This window comes from Uloborus diversus, chromosome 3, assembly GCF_026930045.1.
Source record: "Uloborus diversus isolate 005 chromosome 3, Udiv.v.3.1, whole genome shotgun sequence".
Lineage (NCBI taxonomy): Eukaryota > Metazoa > Arthropoda > Arachnida > Araneae > Uloboridae > Uloborus > Uloborus diversus.
This window is the reverse complement of record NC_072733.1, coordinates 210,967,791-210,994,323: the sequence shown is the minus strand read 5'-3', so window position 1 is coordinate 210,994,323 and position 26,533 is coordinate 210,967,791. Positions and strand designations below refer to the sequence as shown.

General features: G+C 31.6%; 1 protein-coding gene across 1 annotated transcript in view; it reads right to left on the bottom strand.

Moving 5' to 3' along the window:
- Window positions 1–438: 438 nt before the first annotated feature.
- LOC129219159 (synaptic vesicular amine transporter-like) overlaps window positions 439–26,533 on the bottom strand; it is a 120,938-nt gene continuing 94,843 nt past the window's right edge. The window contains exons 13-15 of the mRNA XM_054853479.1: window positions 15,505–15,624; window positions 10,289–10,422; window positions 439–603 (exon numbers count right to left, since the gene is read on the bottom strand). Coding sequence (XP_054709454.1) covers window positions 511–603; window positions 10,289–10,422; window positions 15,505–15,624 — 347 coding nt within the window. The 3' untranslated portion in view covers window positions 439–510. The remainder of the gene's footprint in view (window positions 604–10,288; window positions 10,423–15,504; window positions 15,625–26,533) is intronic.

Genomic DNA, 26,533 nt, shown 5'->3' with positions numbered 1-26,533 from the left:
TCCATTTTTCAAACATTGATAGTTGTATATTGAAGTTAATTGTATAGTGAATATAGTTAATATGGTTATAGTGTAGTATAGTGTGAATATAGTTTACTAGTGTGAACATAGTTAAGTAGTTTAAGTAGTTTAGTATAGTGTGAATATAGTTAATATGGTTATAGTTTATAGTGAATATAGTTAATTGTATAGTGAACTGTATTGCACATAAGAAACAAACTCGTAGATACACTCAAACAAATTTCATTTTTTAAATTAGATAATTGTATATTATTGCACATAAGAAACAAACGTTTTCTCACTCTCAAGCAAAATCCATTTTTCAAACATTGATAGTTGTACATTGAAGTTAATTGCACATAAGTAACAAGTGCATTGACACACACACAAAAAAAAATCCATTTTTTAAACATAGATAGTAGCATGTTAAAAGCTTATTGCACATAAGAAACAAAGATAACTCAACCACCTAACAAACTCAAATCAGATCATATTCTTAAAAAGGCAGATTTAATCTTTATTACTGAAAGAGGAATATTCTCTGCGTCCCTCGTTCCTGGCGGATGTGTCACTTCCAGAGTTATCTCCATTCAAATAAATAGCCTGCAATGTAAAGGAAATTCAATGAAAACATTTCCAAAAGAGCTACCTTGTGGAAAATGGATTAAAAATGTGAATTCGTAGAATTTGTTGTTTCTCAATTTATTGAAGGTTTAGAGTGCTTCAATACATCACTAATTAATAATTAGTGACAGCAGAACGAGGAATTATTAATAAATAAAGTCCCAAAACGATTCAGTTAAAAGGTAAGTTACTCGTTTCTCCCTCTGAATAGCTTCTTTTCCACGTTTCAGCGAATTTGTTTTAAAAGTTCATTTAAACTATAGACATTAAATTGGTAAACAAAAAGTGTAATTTTAATTTAGCTGTAGCAGTTCCAGGAAAGCAGACTTTTGCAGCTCTAAGAGCTTTTCCTTCTTCTAAATTTAACTATCACTTCAAAATTTAATTTGGGTTAATGACTAGTTTTAGGCATACTAAAAACGAGTAATACTCCATGAACATTACCTGAAAGTAATTAATTTCAACTATCATGAACAGCGTTTATGCTACCTGAAATTAATTACTATCAAGAAGTGCACATAAAAGTATTCAACAATTTTAAAACATTTATTTTTGTTATAAATCCCAATTCGAGCAACAAATTATATCACAACTGGAATTTACATCGAAATTAACAATGATTTCTCCCCAAAAAGTGACAGAAGACCCCCTTAGGAACATCCGAATGCAACCAAAAGGAAAGGTGCACAACTAGACCCCACTAGGAGCCTACGTACCAAATTTGAACTTTCTAGGACATACCGTTTTGAGTTATGCGAGATATTTACACACATACGCACATACATACGTACATACGACGTCACGAGAAATTTCGTTGTAATTAACTCGCGGGTCGTCAAAATGGATATTTTGGGTGTCTGTACGTTCCTAGGCATATATCCACGTGTGATCGGGTCGAAAAAAAAACTCAACATTCATTCGGGGGTGGGTATAATGGAAATTAAGGCCGATTTTTGAGTGAAAATTTTTTCGCGAATACAATACTTTCTTTTTTGAAAAAGGAAGTAAAAATGGATAACTGAAAAATTGCTTTTGAAACTTTCATCTGTACAACAACAACAGCAAGAATAAATAAAGAAATCAGACAAATTGCACTATTCTACTACTGTTTTTTTATTCATTGTTCCCGGTATTTAGTTTCTATTTTATAATCAATAACAATTTTGAGTAAGAATGGCCAAAAAATCAACTCTGGGCATACGTACCCATAACTTAAATAAGGTAGACCGGGGCACGTTTACGTGGATCTTTTTCAATGAATGTTCGAAATTTTATGTTTTAACTTATTAAAGCTTAGACATCGCGGTTTTATGAAGCAGTTAATGGAGTCAAAATTGGTATATTCGGTTGTAGCTCAGTTTGTGATTTTAACCGTTAAAAACATTGTTTATGAGTCGAAGTCAGTTGCGTAAACGTGACCCGGACACGGGGCACGTTTACACATATTTATTTTGACACCTAACGTGGTTCTGTTAGAGTTTTGAATATGATGTCTTTCCATCGTTAAAATAAAGCAAATTTATTACAGACTGAATAGTATATAAAGTAAAAGCTGAATGGGTATGAAGAATGCCCTACATAATTGTAAGCTATAAGATACGAATTTTTAACTCAATTAAAAATTAAATGGTGATTTTTAAAACTAAGTAGCCTGAAAATACTTAAAAGTTTTCATACAGTTCTCAGCCAAAAAAAAAAAAAAAAACTTCAGTTCACGTTTAGAAGGAAGACACAGTAAGAACGTGCGTAAAGGTGCTCAGACGTCAACGCGTAAACTTGCGCCGTCTCCACGTTTGGATTTGTAGTTTTAACGTGCAAAAATATTTAATAACATTTCAATTCATACAAATATAATTCTCAAAAAAAAAGATAAAATTCTGCAATTTTTATGTATCTTTTTTTTACGAAGCATTATTTATTCACAATAAGCTTCAAAACATTCAACTCAAAATTTACTCAACTTGGTAAAAAACAGATTATTCTTTCTGCAAGCTAGGCCGAAGCTCGACTGATGCTCAAAAACTATGTGAGGATATTTACTAGGGAGCAGCACCAATCTGTGTGTTATGACTCTTGGCTCTCCCAGTTATAATTCGTTCTGAAAAACGGGCACTGCGTAAACGTGCCCCGGTCAACCCTACTTAATTTTGCTTGACTAGTTATGGACATATCAGCTTAACAGGAATTTTAGTATCTTAACTAATGGCAAAAATACAGGTATAACTATATGACAGAAAAAAAAGCTACGAAATAAGTTCGTACCAATATAATTTCCATCTGATAAAAAAACAATTCTTAAGAAAGAAACCCTTCAAAAACTTAAGCGCATAGAAAAATCATTCTAAATGACTATGAAACATTGAAATAATGCCATGAGTGTGTTTTTGAAAGATCATTACTGGTTGACTTCATTTACCCTACATAGTATTATTGGCCGTGTCATCGGGTCAGAGAATCATCAAATTATTGTATTCAAAATGAATATTTAGATTATTTCTTACGCTGAATAGTATGTTTAGTACTAAAGTGTATTGGTTCTGGAAAGAATCAGTGCACCATTCCATTATTGCTTTTCAGAGAAGATAAGTTTTTTCTTTAACAATTAGTGAAGTTAAGTATAGTTTTTACTGAGCTGAAAACCGTGCAATGCGAAAAAAAATTAATATTTTATCTACACGAAACTATTCTCCTTTACTGTATTTCGTTGTTTTTTATTATATTTTATGAGATAATTCAACAATAAAAAAATACATTCAAGGGGTCAATCGCTTTGTTGACAATTTTCGAAAAATCCTTTGTTCATAAACGATAGTATACTTTGATAAAAAAAATGAACCCATTGAAGCTTTCTTACGGATGCCAAAAATTGTCATATAAAAAATTCTGGAGCTTTTTTTACGCTTAAACTTTTTTTCTTACTGACTCTTTAAGGGCAGTATACCATTTGTTAATGTAGGGTCTGTAAGTATGCCTTTTTTTTTTCTTCCATTTAAGTACTGAACGCTACAGATTTTTTTCAGTTAGCGGTAAAAACACATTAAGAACTTCATGCAACTCTTTAAATACTTGTACATATACTTGGTTTTACCAAGAACTGGATGGTAGCAGAATCTTGTTTTGTTGTGACAAAGATTCACGAGGTATTTAAGCTAAGATATAATTTGAAGTGACCAACAAGTACATTTTATACATAAAGGCGTTTAAAAAATTAAAAAAGCAATCATAAACAAAGTATGTGCTCATCTTTTTTGCACTTTTGAAGGTGTGTAAAAAGTGTACCAGTAGGGTGGGCCGAAAAAAGGAAATTTTCGAGAAGCAACTTCTAATAGCAAAAAAAAGTTGTATTGCCATGCTAAATATGGGGAAAAAATGCAAAAAACTAATATTTATGTCTTCCGATCGCGCATTGGCAGCAAAGTTTGGAAAAAAGGTTAAAAATGGTCAATTTTCAAATATTTTTTATAAAAATCCAAATGTTCAAAATTTTTGTTCTAATCCCGTTTACATGCTTCCTTTTAACACTTTCTTCATATATCTATGAAAGTATTTACATTCCTTTGCAGTTTTTAGTTCGCGCATAAGCCGCAAAGTTACGTGAAATGAACCCGAAAATTGAAGTTTTTTAGCTTATTTGGCACATTGTAGTATTTCTTGTTTTAGATCCCAGTTATGCGTTTTTTTACAATAAATGTGCATTAAACAGCTCTTGAGTGGAAAGGAAAATGCATTTTATAGCATTAACAACCCCAGAACCCACCCACAAGCAAATGGTCGCACTTTGTGTTCCACCCAGTTTTTCTCAAGAGTAGTTTTGAGCAGGACATATATATTTTGCAAAGTAACTTACATTCCCAATAACTATGTGATTTCCAACAATTTTCTACGTTTTGAGCAAGATTTTAACTTGAACTAACGACTCAGTTTTTCTACTGATTTTTCCGAATAACAAGTTTTTCAGATGAATTCATCTCTTGCATCTAATACCTGAAATGAATTTCTACAGATTCACTAAACTGTTCTACAATCCTTTTACCTGCCCGAGTGTGATATGGGAATATTAAAAATGCATACTTAAGCAAATGTATCGTTTCTAGAAATGATAAAATATCCTTGTTTTACATATCATCACTGAAGTGAAGGATAATAAATAAGTTGATCAATTAATCAACTGTTATATTTTGAAGCTTCAAATCTTAATATTTGTGGATGAAATTTTCTTATAGCTATAGAAGTGTTTCGTGATGGGTAATCCTTTCGATGTGAACCATACTGTAATCTAATTCCTTTATGTTTCGCCTCTTGTCACTGCCATGACCAATAATAATTTCTCAAAAATAGCAAAGTAAGTACCAGATCCTTGATGTTTAAAGGATCATCTAACACCTGACTTGTAGCTTATATAACATTGAATAAGTTTACTGGTTCATGTTTCACGGACGTTGATTCTTTTCTTTAAATTTTAATTTTATCGAACCATAGATGCATAATTTTTAAAGATATAACTTACAAGTGTCCTCATTCCGTTAGTAGCTTAGTTTGAAAAATATACAGACCCAGTACTCCGTTAGCTCTTGTTAACGAATGGTAGTGAATGAAAGGTCTTGGTTTTGGGATATCGAGATCAATATCACATTTTCATTTCTGTATTATATTGACAATATTTGATTTCTTCCGACCGAGTTCTATCTAAGTTAATTGTATATAATTATACAAAAACAGTTTCAGCTTCACCCATAATTCAGTTTTCATTCCTCTTTTCCACTCTGGCTGTTGAAAGGGTTATTTAACTGATTAGTGAGTCAGTAGGTTGGGAATTTTGGGATGAGACATGATATGGATTAATGGGAAAAACTTTATACTCCCGATCATCAATGCAAAAATTGAGTCACAAGTCCGACTTCAATCCTTGATCGAAACTTAGAAACTGGTTTAAAATAATATAGCTATTGTGAATGTGTATTTTTTTACAAATGTGCGTGTATAGGTTTTGTAAATAACTAGTCTTCTTGGAAATGGCAGGGTGGAACACAAACTGAAACCACCTACTTGTAGTGTGTTCTGGGTAAATTGCAGTAAAATATAATTGCATTTCCAACAAAGAGTTCTATATTGCACATTTATTGTAAAAAAAATTATAACTGGAATCTGAAAGAAGAAATACCGCAATGTGCAAAATAAGCTAATAACGTCGATTTTTGATTAATTTCAAGAAACTTTGCGGCTTATGCGCGAACAGAAAACTGTAAAGGAATGTAAATATTTTCAAAGATATATGAAGAAATTATTAAAAGGAAGCAAGTAGGGGGTATTAGAAAAAAAAATTTCGAACATTTGGATTTTTATAAAAATATCCTGAAATTTGACCATTTTTTACCTTTTTTTTTAAAACTTTGCTGCCAATGCGCGATCTGAAGACATAAATATTAAATTATTTTTCCCATGTTTAGGATGGCAATACACAACTTTTTTTTTTTTGCTATTAGAAGTTGCTTCAAGAAAATTTCCATTTTTCGGCCCACCCTAGTGTACAGCATAAAGAATGCGAATAGGGTGTAGTTTTCTGCATTTTACACTGCAGTGTAAGAGTAATTGATATTTCGCTGTTTTTGAATTTTTTTTTTTTATTATTCAAATATTGGGGTGTACACTTTACAGGAAGTATATCTGTTTTGCAAAGTCATTGCACACACCTAACTACATAAAATGCTTCGGCCGGTTTTTATACACTTTATTTTATTTTTTTTTATTTTATTTTATTTTATTTTTTTTAGCTCAAAAAGACCACTTTCGTCACGATAGCCCGTATGCAATAATATACAAGATTTCATTGATTAAACCTTGTACTTTAATGCATTATCATTTAAAAAATACTTAATAAATTCTCAGTTTTATAAATGTTTTGACTTATGGTTATTTTTTCTCCAAACATTATGATAACAATTAAGGTATCAACTGTTTTGATTAATGACTTCTATAAAATTCTATTCTGACTAAGGAATAGCCTGATATATATATATATATATATATATATATATATATATATATATATATATATATATATATATATATATATATATATATATATATATATATATATATATATATATATATTTAAAATAACAAAATTAACCTTAACTACAAATATACAAAATGATCGCTCGTAGGGTTGCAACCAAAGCACTATAGCATTTTAGCATTTTAAATTCGTCCTTTTTGCGCTTGCTTTCATTTTTTATCTGTTTAGCTATGAAGCAAAGACGAGAAAAACATGACGGGAAAATAGATCGACAACGTGTTAAATTTTGATGCTGAACAGTAATCGATCATTAAAAATAATCCTGTTGAAAATTTTGTAACATTGCTTCGATTTAAATATTATAACAAATACTTAATGTAATCGTATTCCAAATTTGAAAAGTGATAAAATTTCTTGCAGCCTATAACAGCTAATAATTTGACATTTCATGTGTTTCCAGTGTAAAGTCTTCAAATAAGAAGGAGAGTTCCGTACGATGTCGTCAATAAGCTCACACAAAGCTAATTTACAGACAAAATATTTATAATTGGCTTTGGATTGGCCATGCAAAGCTAATGGGTCATTCTCCAAAAATTGCAACTTTTCTGTCACACGCTTTACGAAACAATTTATTTAACAATGCTTTTTAATTTTATAAAAAAATATATGTATTTAAACCTACCACAAATTTTTTAATGATCATTTTTATTTTAGTATATCTTGGATTCATAACATGTGAATTCTCACATACGTGGCATTTCACACTTGTGTGACTGTTTATATTGCTTAATAACTTGTTTAATTAAAAATATATACTTATTTATCTATTATTTCCTTCACAAGTGTGTCAAATATTAATTGTCTAAGTATATTTAATTGTTTAATATTGTGTTTTATTGTTTTTAGTAGGATAAGAAGTTATGTCACACAATAAATTCTCACCTCCGTCACCTAAACACAAAATATCATTCCTCATTAACACGTGGCAGTAATGACATCCAATTTTATTTTCTATGATACAAGGGAGCCCTCATGTTTATTTTCTGCCATAAAGAAGTTGTGATATTTTTGTTGAAAAACAAGTAGATAGATTTTGCTTTAGAAAACAAGAGTAGTTTTTGTGACTTTTCACCTCTGTGAACTTGTTTTTCAGGGATGTAAACTTAAAAAAGAAGTAAATATGTTTTCATATGCATGACATGTGCAGATTGTAGCAACGAAGAAAAAAAATATTTCCCTGAAAAATGTATCCATTAGGCTTATATTAATTGGAAATTCCTCACCTCCGTGATATACCTTATCAATGTTATTATTTCTGAGGTGAAAATAACTGATGGAGATGAATCATATCAATCTTAGCCATTCTACCAAAATTATAAATTGCCAGTTTTTTCTCAAGTTTAATGAATTATATTTTTAACACACATTTGAACTAAAAGGATTACTACTAATTAAGGCGTACTTAGGAGAGCTTAATATTAGATTCCCACTAATCATTAAAACTGTTCATTGTTTGAACAATTTATAAAATTACTACTTTGATATTAAATTGGCCTCGATTTTTAAAGTGAAAAGTTTTTTTTTTTTCGTGAACAAGGCCTTATTTTATTATTTTTATTTATGTGTAAAATAATTGGAACTTAGCTGGGCCATTGTTTATGGTCACTTCTAGTAAGTAACAGTTTCATGTAAGAATGAAAAAAAAAACAGAAAACAAAAGGTTTCAAAATTGAAAAATATTTACGCTCAAAAGTTCCATTTTCTGGAGAATCACACTAACAAGTTATTGGATTGGTAGCTTTAAACATGCAAAAATCCAAGAAGAAGTTAGCTATTAAGATGGTCTGACGAAGTGCAAAAAATTTAAAATGAGTGGCATACATAATTAGAAATTATCAAATAATAATAACAATAATAACAACAACAATAATAAAGACGCTCATCCATGAGTAGATTGATCGCAAGTGCTTACAAAATGTATGTAAAAAAGTTGGGACATTTGTTTTGCATTTCTTTCAAAACCCCCACATTCAATGGTAATTAACGATGAATAATTTTGAACTGAACACCCGTATATCAGAGCTTAATTTGAAGTTATTCCTTCAAAAGGAGCTTCTTTAAGAAGTTCCTTTTGTATTTCAAAATAAAAATACTATCTATGATTATGAAATCGCAAACTGCACCCACGCGATAGTAAAAATCAATTAATAAGCGCAATCGACTTCCATGCAGTAATTTTCTTTGCTGTGGGAAGCGTCCATGCAAAACGGAACGCGAAGTGACATGGAATAAAAAATGGAATGCATTCAAAAGAAGTCACCTAAAAACGCGAAATACGCTCAATTTTGTCAGCACTCCACCGTTGGGAAAAACATTATTTTAAGATCTTCCCACGCAAAATCTCTCTTTTTCTTTTAGCTTTTAAAAGAAATTTATTTTCTTCAAAGTATGTTTCATATCTCTTAAAGATAACGCGATTATTTATTTGATTTTTTTTTATATAAAATGTTGCTGAACACGCAGAAAATATTTCTCCCAAAGACTAAATTATCATTTTTAAATTCGCCTTTTTTCAACTACATAAATTCATTCACTGTTAAAAGCCCATTTAATTAAATTTCTTTTGAACAAAAGCTGCTGTTTGAGTAGCTACTTGAAGAAGTTACGCGGTGTTTTTCTTTTCAAAAAATGCTTTGTAGGTTTTTTTTGGGAAAGGTTAATATGCTGCACAAAAGAACCGTCTAATGAAATTTGTAGCGTCTTGCATTTGTTAAAAACATCCACCATTTTTATTTCTTGTCGTGAGCTGCTTTTCAGGTGTTCTCTCTTTTTTTTCCAATTGTATTTGCGTCTTTCTCTGTTTAACAGGCTTTCATATATTACTTTACGGAAACTTTGACATATGAACAATGTCGTGACATCACTACACTCCTGCAATAGTACCTCGGGATAGCTGCTAAGCGTTAGGAGCACAAATTATTTTCAGCATTAGAAAAGGAGCTCTTACAACCCTCGAAACACGTGTTCGTAATATTATTCAAACCTTGTGCCTAAGACTTCACTATTTACTTTTTCTGCATAAAAATTAACATTTTTCATTTCCTCGCCAGATGTTTAATGTTGTGATATTTTGAAGTTATTATTAAATTAAGGTTGAAACTCGACTTCATTGACTTTGTGCACCCACTGGCTGAAGACCAGCTGATTGTTGAACTCTTCAAAATAAATGTCTACGATTTCATTAAAAAATTAAGGTTCAATGTATTAATATTCAAGAAATATAGCTGTTTATGTCATTAGAATGACACTATCTACAAACCAAAACCTTGTTCTTCAAGTTTTTAAGTATAATAATCCCTTCCAATTATATGTATTTAAAGTATGCATCATATGATGAATTTTAATGTATGCACTAACAGATGTGGTCTATTCATGATTCTCTAAAAACAGGATGGAATACTTGGTTAAAGCGGTTTTAACGCATGTGGTATTGTCTTTTTAACTGATGCAGTTAGAAATATTCCACACAATATAAACTGAGAAAAATCTCCGAAATGTGCTTTTGCGATCTTAAAGATGAATGTTTCATTCATTACAGAATAGATTATAAGTCTATATGGAATTAGGATTGAAAGGGAAGAAAATTACCTTGTTTTCTTCGGTAGCAGCAGGCATTTTTAAAAAACAGCACAACGGACAATATAGAAGGTTCATAATTCCGATAGCCCGCATTAGCCATGGAAATCCAAAGTTTTTCACTATATAGCCACCTAGTAAAGGCCCTGAAAAAAAAAAGAAGATATTTTAAGTTAAAAAAAAAATTCATTGATTTACTGTTTTTAAAAATCGGATATCTGAGCGTCGAAGGATCTTTCAATATAACTTTCGCTACAAGTTGACTACTTTTTATTTTTGAACCCGTGTTTTTTTTTTTTTTTTTTTCAAAAATTTGTGCATCAAGTGGGATGAACTAGTTTTTGTTAAGCACTCTGAGCAGAGTGTTTATATGACTCATGCTATCCTTTCTGATACATACATTCATAGCTAAATCGAGATTATTTTCAGCGCTAACCCATGAACTGCATCCAGTTAGAATATTTGGTTTCAGAAATGAAATAAGTGCTGTCTGATTTTAAATGCTTTTGATGATCAGCAGTTGAACAATTTAGCGATCCATTGTTTTACCATCTGACAATTTAAGTAAAAATACTTTAATTTATTGAATCGGTAGGAACTAGACAATTATAAACACGAAATACGCCGCCAGCTCAGTCATTTCCAGCCGAGGACTGCAGTTTCGTGCTTATTAGCACTTATCAGCCCGGCATAGGAAAGTGAATGAGCTGGAGATGGAAAACCTCTTAAGGAAGCCAAGAGTGCCAAACAAACTGGTAGCTACTATAGAATTAGCGCAGATCAGACGAGTGACCGAAGCAATGGTTCGGTTCAACTCGAGGATGGAAGGCAAGGCATGGTATATTCAGTAAATTACCGGGCCCAATAGCCAGGGTTAAAGCAGAAATACACGAAATACACCGCCAGGCAATTTACTGAATAGACAATTATATGTTTTCTCACAGATCTGTAATCCCTCCATAACTTTTGAACCTTTTGACATCTTCCACTTCAACTCCATTATTTGACTTCTTACCGGGAGTGTAGTTTCAGAAGTATGCATAACATGGGCAGATCCCTGATTGTCGATAAAAAGGTTTATTTGTTAATCGATCTGTGCTTCCTTTGGGGCAGTATTATTTTTAATATGTTTAAATACGTCAGGAATGTATCCCAGTCTGTTTATTTATTAAATGACAACATCAACTGATATTGCTTGATAAACTTGCTGGGAATAAAAGGCCAAGATGCAAATTTAAGATGGTTTAAAAGAAATTTGGGACATAAATCGTTTTGTTAATCGGAAAGATAATCATTTGAGTGTTAGCTACTCCAGGCTGTAGCGATTCGCGTAAGCAACATGCGGTCGGCAGTAGAGATCGCTGGATAACTAAACACTTTTTCGCACAATATGGATTTCATCGGAGGCGTATTAACACCTTATATTTATCGTACTAAATCAACTAACTATTTATTACTTCGTCCACACTAAAATCTGTCCAAACATATTCATCACTTGAAAATTCTAATAGACGGGGTAGTATTGCTGCAGTTTAGGTAAATGGAGCCCAATGCTTCCATTTACCTTGGATTGTTTCGTTAATTTTTTTTCTCATTTGGAATAAATTTAGAAGCAATCCCATAAGGGATGTGCTTGAAGGAGAGTTGGTACCCTAAAACCTTAAAAAAAAATTTTTTTTTAGTTTTCATATATCAGAAGCTCTCAAATGACACCAAATTCATGTTTAAATGTAATTTAAATGTGACTCAGTTTCAATATTAATGGGGCTGGAAGGCATTAAAAGGTAAGTATAAGTTTACTTTCGAACGCCATTTTCTCAGAACATTGATTTAAAAAAACTCTTGAAAATTGCTTCTTATATTACTTTGAAACTTTCACTGAGTTTTATTTATACAGTGTTCATAATCATACTGAAGGGAAATTTTTGCTTTACGACTCCACATCTTTTCCTAAACAGCTGTTTATGTGGTCAACACCGGTCTTGTTTTCCTTTAAAAAGAGACAATTGGTTAAAATTTAATAAATATATATAAATAAAACAAAGAATATGTGTGTATATACGTGTGTATATGGGGAGGGGGCAAAGTGGGTAGGTTTTAAAAAACGCTCTAAAATTGTAGGTTTTAGATTTTTATCGTAACGATTTCGGTTTTTTTTCCTAGAAAGATTCTTGAACTTCAAAATAAAAAGTGATTTTTTTATTACTTACCAATATTTATTTATTATCAAACCTTACAAACATTAGAAAACCCGCTTTGCCCTACTTGGAAGCCCAAGGCGGGTAAGCTTAACTAATTGAGATTTGGTACATTCGCCAATCAAATAATAATAAAATGATTAAAATGATAAAATGATCAAAATGAAGTTATAAATGATTAAAATAGTTGACTAGCTACCTGCCATTATAAAAAAATAAATAAATGAAACAGTTGTACTTATCCAATTTAAAGTCGGCACAATAGTTTATAAAACATAAAAAACTAACTGATTTAATTAATAGACTAATAAATTGAAATCCTAAAATATTTTTTAAAAGTTAGATTTTCTATTTCAATAGGATAAGTATAAGTCAGTACACGCGTCAAGAAATTATAAATAAATATATGATTAAATCCTATACACCCGCTTTGCTTGACTCGCTTTGCCCGAAGGCAGGTTTTTTATTTCAATAATTATAACCTTAAATTTAAAACAGAAACAAACGAAATGACTATCGTAGTTTGTAGATGGATGATGTCAGAATAACGTAATATTATTGACAATTAAAAATATAAGCTGGTCTTCGACTAATCACAAGTTACAAAACTACATTTTTTTTAAAACAAATGTCTCATTTTTTATTTTAAGCCTGATTGTGCCATGCAGCTTCACTGCTGCTTCGCTGGGACTGATTAAAACTCGAGGGTGTTCACGTAAACACGACATACGTTTGCATCGCCGCTTACACACCATGGGGGAAGGGGGCACATAAAGGCCTACCCGTTTTGGGCCATCCTGCCATATGTATGTTCCATATACAAATCCAGTTTTTGTCGGATCGCGACCAAATTCAGCAGGGAGGTACTTGGGCCCCCAAGAAGAAACGTAGTGGGTCATTCTCCAGAAAACGTAACTTTTGAACGGAAAAATTTTTGAATTTCGAAACCTTTTGTTTTATTTATGTTTTTAATTTTTTTATTTTTTATTATTATTATTTTTTTTTATTCTTACATGAAAGTGTTACCTACTAGAAGTAACCATAAACAATAACTCAGCTAAGTTCCAATTATTTTACTCATAAATTTTAAAAAAAAAATTAAAAATGCCTTGTTCACGGAAATAAATAAAAAAAAAAACTTTTAATATTTTAAAATCGAGGCCAATTTACTATCGAAGTAGTAATTTTGTTAATTTTGCAAGCAATCAGCTATTTTAATGATAAGTGGGAATGTAATATTAAGCTCTCCTAATTAAAGTACGGCTTAATTAGTAGTTTCAAATGTATGTTAAAAATAGGGTTTAGTAAATTTGAGGGTATACTGGCAATTTATAATTTTGGTAGAATGCCTATTATTGATGTATTTCCCTTCCATCATTTATTTTCACCTCAGAAATAATGACATTGATAAGGGTCGTCTCGGAAGTGAGATTCACGGAGGTGAGGAATTTTCCAATATTATAGGCCCATTGGATACATTTTTCAGGGATTTTTTTTTTCTTCGTTGCTACAATCTGCACATGTCATGCATATGAAAACATGTTCACTTCTTTTTTTACATTAGTTTACATCCCTGAAATTCAAGTTCACGCAGGTGAGAAGTCACAATAACCACTCTTGCTTTTAAAAGCAAAATCGATCTACTTGATTTTCGAAAAAAGCCTCACAACTTCTTTATGGCAGAAAATAAACATGGGGGCTCCCTTGTATCATGGAAAATAAAATGTGATGTCGTTACTGCCACGTGTTAATGAGGAATGGCATTTTGTGTTTAGGTGACGTAGATGAGAATTTATTGTGTGACATGACTCCTTGTCCTACTAAAAACAATAAAACACAATATTAAAAAAATAAATATGCTTAAACAAGTAGTATTTGAGACACTTGTCAAGGGAATAATGAATAAATAAGTATATGCTTTTAATTAAACAAGTTATTAAGCAACAGTCACACCAGGTGTGTGACATGCCACGGTGGTGAGAATTCACATGTTGTGAATCAAAAATATACTAAAATTAAAATTATTATTAAAGAAATGTTGGTAGGTTTAAATAGATATATTTTTGATGAAATTAAAAATTATTGTTAAATGAATTGTTCCTTAAAATTTTTACTGTAAAAGCCGTGTGACGGAAAAGTTACACTTTTTGAAGAATGACCCAGGGGGGGGGGGGTTTCGAACGCCAAGAAAGAACCAAACCGTTTGAATTTTAGTTTTAGGACCGGAAAATGGCATCAAACGGCTCTTTTTAACCGAAATAATTATCCCCTTTTCTTGATTCAAGTCCCATTCGAAAAACCGCGATAAATACCTCAAATGTTGAGTTTCTTCCTTCAAATTAAAAAAAAAGGCTGTAAAATCCCCGGGAAAAAAATTAAAAGCATTTTTAAGCCTAATGAAATGTTCGCATTTCAAATCTAAAATTTATTTCTTGCTAACGAGCTGCGTTTAAATTAACGTGAATAGAATTATTTTTGATTTGTTGCCATTTTTTTCTCGACTGTGAACAAATAAAATTTTTAAGAATTTCCCCTTTTAATTAATTTTTGGCTTTTTTTTCCGCCACCAGATGATAATCAAGAATTTTAGTTATAATTATGGAGGGCTGCGTTTAATTTATTCTGGATTTTAACGTTACCGATATTTAAGAATCGTTATTTTGACGGAACATTTAACCATATTTTTTCCTATCCTTTTAGCCTAATTGTTGAACATGTGTCACTTGACAAAGCTTTTATTTTAAAGTTAGACCGTGCAAAGCCGGGCATCGCAGCTAATTATGAAATAAAAAGTAAATTCCTTAAAATTTCACTTCAGTAGTTTTCTTAGATATCTCCTGAAAACACTGAAAATTGTAAGTTTCTATCATGAACACTTTTTGAGAAAATGGTGCATAAAGTTAAATACTTAACATTACACGAATACAGGGTACCGTCTTCAGTTAGGAAGGGCAGCACACGTTTTACTAAAATTTGGTTGAACATCTTATCAGAAAAGTGTTTAAAAAATGGATATAAAACTATAACTACCAATAGAGTACGAAAGACAGACTGCTGCTTGAGCTATGGCGTACACACTGCCGTATAAAGCCACATATCTTGAATCCACCAGAAACGCTAATAGAGGCATTAATGACACATCAACGACCCCTGAAAACAAAAATGTTTCACGTTATTATAAGTTCAACTGCTCCATATTTTAACGTTGATTGGTGAGGACTTGAGCAGTTTAGGCATTTAGACACTTGCTCCGAATTATAAGAAAAAAAATCACTTTATTTCAACTACTTCCTAGCTTTTTTTAGAACTACGTTTTATAAAAACTGTTCCAGCATGAGTTTTATAGTTACTCTTAACTGTGCAATTTTAATTCGAATCAATTAAATAAATAATCAAATTTAAAGAGACTCGCCCCCTCCCCCCCCGCAACCAAGCTCTCCTTGCTACTGCTTTGTATAAATCAAAAGAATAAAACAAATAATGTATTATTTAATTATTTTATTAAAATAATGTACAAAAAGTAGTCTGATCACGACGTTGCACGTTGTAAACATGCAGACATGGCTTGTGTGACCTTCCAGCATAATTTGAAATTAGCTTACTATCCCGTTTTAAACCAACTTAACCTCCGTAAACTTCCAGCAGAAAAAAAACAAACCGTGCATGTTATATATTTAATTAAATTACGCACAAAAGTATCCCTGCCACGCCGTTGCATAAAACATAGAAATTTCCTGTAGGACTGTTGTACCTTTTAGCATAATTTAAAAGTTTGCCGCATTCAAGTGTAGGCAAATTTATTTTTTGGGACAAAAGTACAAATGCGCTAAAAGAAAATTGAAAGAAGTCTGTTGCGGCGTCCCCATGTTTTATTTACTCAACTTCAAAAATACAAGATCGTTTTAAAAGTGTTCTCACCTCAGTTTTTTCTAAGAACAAATTCACGCAAAACAAATCTAAACTATTTAAAAACTAAACTGCAACGATATTCAATGTAGTTAAAATTAAAAAATAAATTTGGCTACAGGGACCAGTTGACTTGCCTTATCATATAGTAGCCCGAACACAGAAGAAAGCATTCTTACAATTAGATCCTAATTTTAAAAATGTAGCGTCGCCTCAAAGCTACAGTAAAGTATCTTAGTGTTATTTCTGGCATTAGATATCTTACTGTTGCTCTTAGGCGACGATATAGTGGAGGGTGGCCCAAAGCGGGTAGGTTTTCGAAGAACGCTTGAAAATTGTAGCTTTTAGACTTTTATCGCAACAATTTCGGTTTTATTTCCTAGAAGGGTTCTTGAACTTCAAAATAAAAACTGATTTTTGTATTATTTAAAACCCAATGTTTATTATCGAACTTTACAAACATTTGAAAAACCCGCTTTGCTCTACCAGGGAGCCCAAAGTGAGTAAGCTTAACTAATTGTGATTTGGTACATTTGCCAGTCAAATATGAAGTTATAAATGATTAAAGTAGTTGATTAGCTACCTGCCATTATAAAAAAAATAATAAATAAAACATTGTACTGATCCAATTTGAAGTCAGCACAAAATAGATAAATATATGATTAAATCCTATACCCGCTTTGTCTAAAGGCTTATTATTTAATTGAAATAATTCTAACCTTAAATTTAAAAAAGAAACAAATGAAATGATTATCGTAGTTTGTAGTTGGATGGTGTCAGATTAAGGTAATATTATTGACAACCAATATATATATATATATATATATATAATATAAGCTGGTATTCGACTAATCACAAGTTATAAAACTTTATTTTTATTTTCCAATTGTATCATTATTTTTATATTAAGCCTTCTTGCTTCACTCCGCTTCACAGCTGCTTCGCTGGGACTGATTAAAACTCGGAGTTGTTCATGTAAACACGACATACGTATGAGTCGCCGCTTACACACCATAGATAGGCATACAAAGGTCTACCCACTTTGGGTGACCTACCCTATGAATGTGGAGTTTTGTAAGACTTTCTACGGACAACAGGTGGAGTGAAAGTTAAAAAACAAGCGAGCCTTATTTATTTAATGAAAAATGCTATTAGAGTAAGGAAAACAGCTCTTAAAAATCCCCATCAGAATAAGAACAGCAACTCTGAATAACGTTTGCAAAAGAAAAAAAAATACCAATTAGACACAAAAAAAATCGTTTTTGAAAGTAAAGGAATTTTATTCATTTTTAAAAAGGAAGAAAACTGAAAAATTTAAATGTAAAGAAATTAATAGCAGAAATGACAAAAATCATTCATTTTGTGTTGCGATTATTATTGAACTCAATTAAGATTATTTACACAATAATTATTTGAATTATCTTAACGCTTTAAGCAGTTTTATCAAATGAAGAATAGCCTATTTCGAATGGCGTAAAAAAAATGTGGATATTTTTTTTCCGCATCCTATGATCGAGTTTCTTAAAATAAAAATTTTAAAAAAGGAGAACAAAATTAAATTAAAAATAAAAAAAAGGAAATATGACATTCTGTTTACATACAGCTTATACCCGCTAAACCTGCAGGATCGCTTCAATGTTTTAACCGTCAGACCTGGATACATACTTTCTAAAAGAAAATTTCTGCAGCATATTTGTAGGAAGAAAAATACAATGTACAAAATGGTGCAAAGAAAAATACTTTTGTGCAGGTTTTGGTTTCTATTGTTGAATGCTGAATATGTTGTAGGGAAAAATAACTGCAAAAAAAAGAGCTTAAAATTTAAATGTTATTAAATGAGTGGGCACTAAAGTGGACGATCATACAGTTCACTTGCACTGCAGTTCTATTGTTTTCGGTTTCAATTAACGAAACTAATGTTGATACCTTTTGATCTATTCGACACCTAACAACTGACAGGTCAGTCATAATAAAAACGGTACTACTTTTTATCAATGCCTTCGTCTACTAGTAAGTCTTTGCGGATAGGGCTTCTTTTGGAGCAATCTTTTCTTGAAAGAAATAACGCAATATTTGAGGAAAAGATTGGGTTTCGAAAAGGAAGACCGAAATATTCAATAAAAGTGTATAGCTCGCATTTTATTTCCATATCATCCCAAAAAAGTACAAGCAAAAATAGAAACGTGGTGTAAAGATGTGAATGCATTGTAGGGATGTGGTCACGCATTGCAGTTGCATTGCATCCAAAAGAAATATACCGTTTAAATGATAAAATATTTTGTCTAATGATCGTCCACTTCATATCTATCTCTAAATAAGAGAAATAAATCAAAAATAATATTTGGGGATTTTATCTATTTTTTATTACGTAAAAAACAATAATTGTTTTTAAAGAGCTAATGACTGCTGTGCTCAGCCGCTAAGCCATTGAAAACACATCTCCCAGTTGAGATTCCCTTGAGCACATACCCCAAACTGACTCTTAAATTTAGCCATTAGCTAGGTTATTTTTAACCTTTTCAAAAATGCTTCTTTTGTACCGAAAAAGCCCGACACTCGTCATTTCCGGTCATCAAGCTTCGAGTACAAAAGACCGAAAGCTAATTTTTCATGAGCGGCTGACCTTTGAAAACTGCATCACTTCTCCAGTGAAGCTTTGAAAACTAGTCCTAGTATGATGGCACCGAGAAAAAGAAAACTCAATAAAACGAAAAAAAGAAAAAAACATGAAAAAATACCATTCATTGCCCTGCCCCAGACTTAATTGATTGATTTCGAGCTTCTGTGGGGATCCAAGTATTATATGAAGGTTTTTCTACTGGAGGAACGTTTTGTCTTTCATTCGATAAATATATTTAGTTTTCCATATGGTTGCCAATAAATTTTCTAGGCCTATATTTAGGGTATTTATTGAAAGCGAATTCTTTGCATTCTTGAAATACTCAACTGCTCACTCAACGACTGCATAAATCAAGAAGGGGGTTCATAAAAAGAATTTAGAAGCAGCTCATGGAGCACTTGTTGATAGTGAGATCACGTAACTCTCTCTCTCTCTCTCTCTCTCTCTATATATATATATATATATATATATATATATATATAAATGAATGTTTGTCTGTATGTCATCCATGAACTCAAAAACTACCCGGCAGATTTGGCTGAAACTTTCACCGTTTGTTATTTTTGGTACTGGGAAAGTTTATAGACCAGTTCGAAAAAAATCCGATCGATAGTTCCTTTTTTATTCCAATTTAAGTCACAATCCATTAGATAAATACGAATAAAATTATCGGCTGCAGAAATTAATTCGCGTGAAAGATCTCATTGATAAGAAGTTAGCTGTTGCCATTTATCTTGAGTTTGAACAAATAAATTCTTTCTTTATTGTTTTATGGCTTTTCATGCAACGGGGGAATTTAAAACTTTTTCTATTTGATATTTTTAGCGATTGATTGATCTTGCAAACTGCGTGAGTACAAAATTTGAGTATAGTCACGGCTTCACTTGATACCTGGACCGATTATTATGAAAATTGCTATATATATATATATGTATTTTTCCACGGAGAAGGTGCATAATATGCTCATTGAAGCCACTCGCCACCAGGTGGTACTGCAGAGTAGCAACTTCTGCCCCGTTCAACCGATTGTCATGAAAATCAGTATAATGATGTATTTTTTTGTTGGCGTAGCAACGCGCGTCGGGTACAGCTAATATATATATATATATATATACTCGATTGTACACAAGCCGGGAGTACGATGTAAGACATTAATGATATAGTTGAATTGTTAAAATGTGCCCTAGACGCCAAAGTGTCACGTTTTTTTTTTTTGTGTTTATGTTATTTTATGTACTGTTTGTTTTCATTAAATGTGTTTTATCTACTATTTTTGTTTTAATTGGGATGAATTCCCACATATTATGCTCCTATTGATGATCATGAGCACTTTAATTATCTCCAAATCAATATATGTGATTAAGATGTGAATATTTCAAATAAAATGCATTTTCCATTATCAATTTATCTCTATGCACGATGCGTCGTAACGATTTGACGCAAGTTTTCATCGTCCCAAAAAAAAAAAAAAAAAAACGGAGTTTTTTTCCATAATAAAATATCTCGATAGAGTGAATAATAGTTTTCGAAACTTTATATCCAAAAGTACAACGATGATAATATATGAAATTAACTACAAAAACTCGTTAAGATTTGGCATTGTGCTTAACAAGGTGGTACTAAAAGTGAAGCATTTATGGTGACAAAACAAGAAAACTGTTTTTTCTGAGTTGCAATATGCGTGATGTTCATTTGTTCTTGTAGTGTTTTGAGGGCACATTAAGCACCTTGTTTTTGTATCCCAATTACCCAAACAGTTAGAGGAACTCAAGGATAACATCCGTACGGCAGTGATGACCATTACCAGGGCGACGCTACTACAAATTGTGTGAGACGATTTACTCTGCGAAGTGGTCTTCATTGCCACATGGATGCTATCTTTCTTCGAATGCTTTTGGTAGTGGGGGTACATAAACAAGGTCATTAATATTTCAGAGGTGGCGGTTGCGCTGTGAAACCACCAATTTATAATTTTTTTTCTCTCTTTTTTCCAAATTTTTTGAATCAAAATCGCTTGAGTTTTTTTCTTATAACTTCAATGAACAACATTAAATTGCAGAACAACAACAACAAAAAAAAAAAATAAAAAAAAAAAAAAAAAATATATATATATATATATATATATATATATATATATATATATATATATATATATATATATATATATATATATATATATATATATATATATATATATATATATTCCGTTGGCGAAATTTCTTGATCAAATCTTCAAAAATTCTCAATTTCTTGTTGACCTCAAAAATGGGATTTTTATTTCAAATATTAAAATTTTTAATTAGCGCTGAAAGAAAGAACCACTTTTCTTTATTTTGCCTGGGGTACTCAATCATATTGTTCTAAAAGATTCAGATTAATTTTTACATGCATCAGCACGCTTTTTTCCTACCCTAGGTGGGGGTTTGAACAAATGGGGGCACCGTCCACTGCGAAAAAAAAATTCTATTTTTTTTATTTCAAAAGTCTATGTTTAAGTAATCAAATAAACTTACCTACAGTGTTTTCCATTAGATTTCTAAGAAATTCATGTCGCGCCCCTGAAAGGGTTAATGTGCCCCAAAGCACTGTAACTTAACGCATATAACAAAAAAAAGATCTTCTTGCTTTGTCACTATTTTTGAAACACTGCACTCGTATTACCACCCGGTTAGCTTAATTCCAAATCTTGAGAAGTTTGTAGTTATTTTCATATATTCTTCATCGCGTTGTACGTGCAATACTTTTGCATATATAATAGGGTGCGTCTTATAATGCACTTTGTAAAAAAAGTTTGAATTTCTTATGGGGTACCTCTATAATTGCTTCCTTTTGATGGAAAAACACGCAGATAAAACTTTCACAGAATTTGAATAAAATTTAGGGGTTGCTACCAGTGATCAAAATTTCATTCTGAAAAAAATGGTTTAAAATAATAATTATCTTTCGTCATTTTTTTAATCAACATGAAATTAGGTTGATTTGGTAAGAAACATAACACAAATACTTATATCTTATACAGTGAAACCTCTCCAAGCGGCCACCTGTCTTAAGCGGCCACCCCTCTTAACGATCATTTTTTGCGGCACGGATATTTTTAGCCCATGGACTTAATGTTAAAAACAACTTTAGCAACGGCCACTCAATTTTCAGTTCAAAGAGGAGAATTCTTATTGGTCTTTAACGAATCCGATATTTTGGAGTAAACATGTCACACATGTTTATTTTATTAGTTGGTCAGTTTGTATGTGTAATCTGGGTTGCAAACAATACTGTCGGGGATCATTTTATGAATCTCGAACAACGTATATTGAAATTCTGAGCAATATGAACACGGAAAATCGGTGAGAGCATTAATAGAGTACGATTTTTAGAAACTAGCTGTACCCGCACGGCTTTGCCCGTAGTAGAAAATAGAAAGGTCATTTGGTTCGCCTGTAGGGGAGACTGGGGATACTTGATCCCCACTTTATTCTTCAATTTCTTTTTCTGCTGCAAATAATCAGTTTTTTTCAAACAAAGGTAATTTTTTCCTCTGTTTGACGGTATTTTTTTTTAGTTGAAATTAAACAGATAGTTTTGGTAAAATATTTTTTTCAATAATTTTACAAAGGGATCATGTATCCCCACATCAAAGGATACACGATTCCTTCATGGGGGACACTTGATCCTAAAGAGAAAATACATAGACTTTTCAATCGATCAGCAATTTATTTAGGGATTTTAAATTTTTTTTACATAATGTTTCTAAAAAATAACACTTGCTAGTTTTCTTTATTAAATTATAATAATGTGAACATAAAATAATCTTGTGTTAAATTTTACTAGGACATTTATAAAAACAATGTACACAACTTTAATAAGCTAGCTTATGATCTTCTAACTAATCGAAAGCATAAACTTTCGATCAGTTACTTATTCTCCAATACAGTTGCAAACAATATATTTTATAAGTAAAACTAAAAAATTTTTTAAAGTAGTGTAATGAAGCTTAAATTGCAACAAATAAAAGAAATAGGATGACAAGCACAAAAATCAACTTATTTGTTTCTTGTCTTCAATAATAAAATTAAGAGCTTTATCAATTGAATTAATTTTTAAAAAGAGGGAAGAAAAATTTAAGTATCAGTATACTTATAAAAAAGAAAAGAAAGCCTAGCATATGGTTTCAATACCTTGAAAAGTCAAATGCAAACAATCCGTTTGTTATAGTTCTTAAAGTTCCGCTCAACCAAACTGGATGTGTGTAACTTAACACATTCATCCTCATTTACTACACTTTTGTCAATTTTTCAGGAAAAATATATTGATTAAGCATATTACCTTTTAACTTTAGAAAACTTATTTCAAACTCTAAAAATCCAACTTTGCATTCTATCCGCTAATGGGTCTACATAATGAGCAACCCGCTTTTTTTGTTGTAAATCTAACTATAGCAAAATCATTTTTTCGTCCAAACAAGGATTTGACATCTATTTCAACTTGTTCGAGCTCATTTGGCTGATCAAAACATAATTCATTAGAAGAGTCAGTTTATGTTTAGATGTTTGAGGTGTTATGTGGGTTACAAGTGCGAACTGATAATTTAATTGTTTAACATATTTACTGCACTGATCGTTTAAATAGTATATCACTCATACTATGATAAATTTTATTATATTAACATATTTCTGAATGTTTAAAGTTAATGTCATCAACATTTAACGAGCGAGGACCAATTTAAGGAGCACTACTGGTCAAAGGCATCTAAATGTTCTAACTCTGTCTGACGTCAACACATAGTAACATCCGAGTCCATGATTTATAAATAACCAAAAAGTTTATGAAATACACCACCATCTCAGTCAATTCCAGCCGAGGACTGCAATAAGCACGAAACTGCAGTCCTCGGCTGGAATTGACTGAGCTGGCGGTGTATTTCATGTATTTCTGCCTTAGTTCTGGCTATAGGGCGGTAACTTACTGAACTAAAAAGTTGTTGAGAAATTAAAGACATTTTTAATTTTAAGGTTCAAACCTTTTTTGTGTAAATTTAAGTGAATTATTAATATTGTTGTAGGTAAGTAAAAAATATTTTAATCTTATAACTCATTCATAAATTCTGAGAGTGTTTGCCCCCTTTAAAAAATACTCAGAGGTACAAATAGTAATGTACTGGTATTTTACAATAATAAATACAGTCAATTCCATTTAATAGGACCGCATTGGGACTGGACCATTTTAGTCCTGAAAACCGGCTGGTTCGATTAAGCGAACAGGACCTGTGAAGCTTGACCGAACATTCTACAAACAAAAAAATTAAATGCCCTTATGGTTATACTAAGCCCCATATGTATGGTGAGCATACAAGGGAGAAAAATCGCTGTTCACGAAATTTTTCCAAAGAAAAATAAATTTAAATAATCCCAGTAATCGTTTTACACTCGTTCAACATCCTGTTCAGAACGTTACGGTTTTAGATACATTCCTTTCAGTCAGTATCAATTCAATTCAGTAACCAGAAGTATCTTAAAAAAATAAATAAATAAAAAATAAAAAATAAGTGATCAAAAGTACTCCAAATCGGTCGAATTCCAATAAAATGTAATTTACTTATTTTACAACCAAAAAACTTTTTTTTTTCATTTACATATTTTTAACGTGCGAACTGAATTGAAGAAATTTGAAATTTCAGTGATATTTTGATCTCTGCTGGAACAGTGCCGCCGTGCAATGGAAGTTTCGTTAACCATTTTTTCCTTTAAAACTGCTGAATTTAATTGAAAGTTTCAAGGAACCATTGTTATTAGTTTTTACTGCACTTACTATTAAGTAAGTTAACATACCTGAAACTCGCTTCAAGTAAACGATTTTAATTTTTTTTTTTAAATTTGTTCCCATGTTCCTTGGTCCGATTAAACGGATTTTTGGTCCCAATAAGCGATTAATATCAGGCTTGTGTAATGGGATTTGTTTTGGTTCTTTAAGATTTGGTTCAAATAAGCGGCCATTCCGATTGACCGGTAGTCCAATTAAACGGATTCCACTGTAATAACTAGCAGTTATCAATAATTAGCATGATCGTTAATGAAGTCTAATTAATATGTGATTTAATAAAAAGTAGTTACTATGATAGTCTGTTTGAGGTAAGAACCTAGCCCCCCCCCCCCCCCCCCTGAAACAGAATCCTGGCTACACCACCGCAAACTGGTGACGAAAAACCAGTTATTCCGCGAAAAAAAGTGAGCTTTAAAAAGGATTCCACTAATAAAAGAAATTAAGAAACGCTGCTCTAAACAAAGGAATCAAGTATCCCTAATGTGCGTTTTTTTTATATAACGGATTTTGTAAACTTCAGAATGCTTTGATAAAAAAAAAAGTTTATTTGAGACATTCAATCATTTCTTGAGCTAAAACAAAATGGCTGAAAAAACAAAGTGTTGCCAGTTTTTATGTACACTTATAACTTTAACATAATTGTCAGGTTTCAAATCTATGCTTAATGATTTTGGTACATTTTTTGACTGTGGGATCATGTATCCCCAGTCTCCCCTTTATTTTACAAATAATGGATGATGAATTTCTAATGAATGTTAATTTGCTCGCCCTTGTTAAGGTAATTTGTTCGTCCACGTTATGATAATTTACTCGTCCATGTTCTGATAATTTACTCGTACATGTTATGATAATATGCTCGATAAAATATGCTCAAAGTTGGAATGGAAAAATCACAAAATCAAAATTTCGAAAAATCGATTTAAGGCGCTCACCTCTATGCTACGAACTAATTTTGTGCCAAATAATGATTTTGAAAAAGTTGTAGTTGTAGAAATTTTCACAATAGCAAAACTAAATGCTTAAATTTTAAATTGTTAGTTAAAATTTTTCTTCACTATTAGCAGCGAGAAAAAACATCTGTTATTTGCAGAAAAGAAAACATTGATGAAATTTGTGAGAAAGAAGAAACACTGATACTGTTGACACAGCTGAAAATGGACTATAGCCGCAAGCAATTAACCTGATTTATTAAAATGCGATGTATAAAGTCAATAAATTGTCACTAATTGAAATAATGACAAGCAGGTCACACAAATAAATATAATAGTAACGCGGGCCTACATGTTTTTGGTGTTTTGAATTTGATTAGTGCTCTTAGCTAAGACGGGTAGGCTGATTCAGAATTTGAATTTGATTTGAGTCCATCACGTCAAGATTTTTCACAAAATCAAAAAAAAAAAAACCTTATGAGATATTTTGTACTAGAGCAAAATAGTACCTTATGGATATTTCGTAAATCCCTTCCCTTCTTTGAAATACTTTATACGTCGAAAAAAATATTTTTGTATAATATTATGTTTATTTCATTTCAGTGGCAACACTTTTTCATTTTCGCATCAGTCAAAGTCAACTTGGCGGCATCGGCATTCGTTGACGAAACAGCTAGTGACAGTTGTTTGTAGCCGCGAGTTGTGTTTTGTTTTCTGAGTATTTAGTGCGTCATAATGCCATCAAGAAAGCGTAAAAAAAGCCCTGATACATTTTATTACGTGTGTGGTG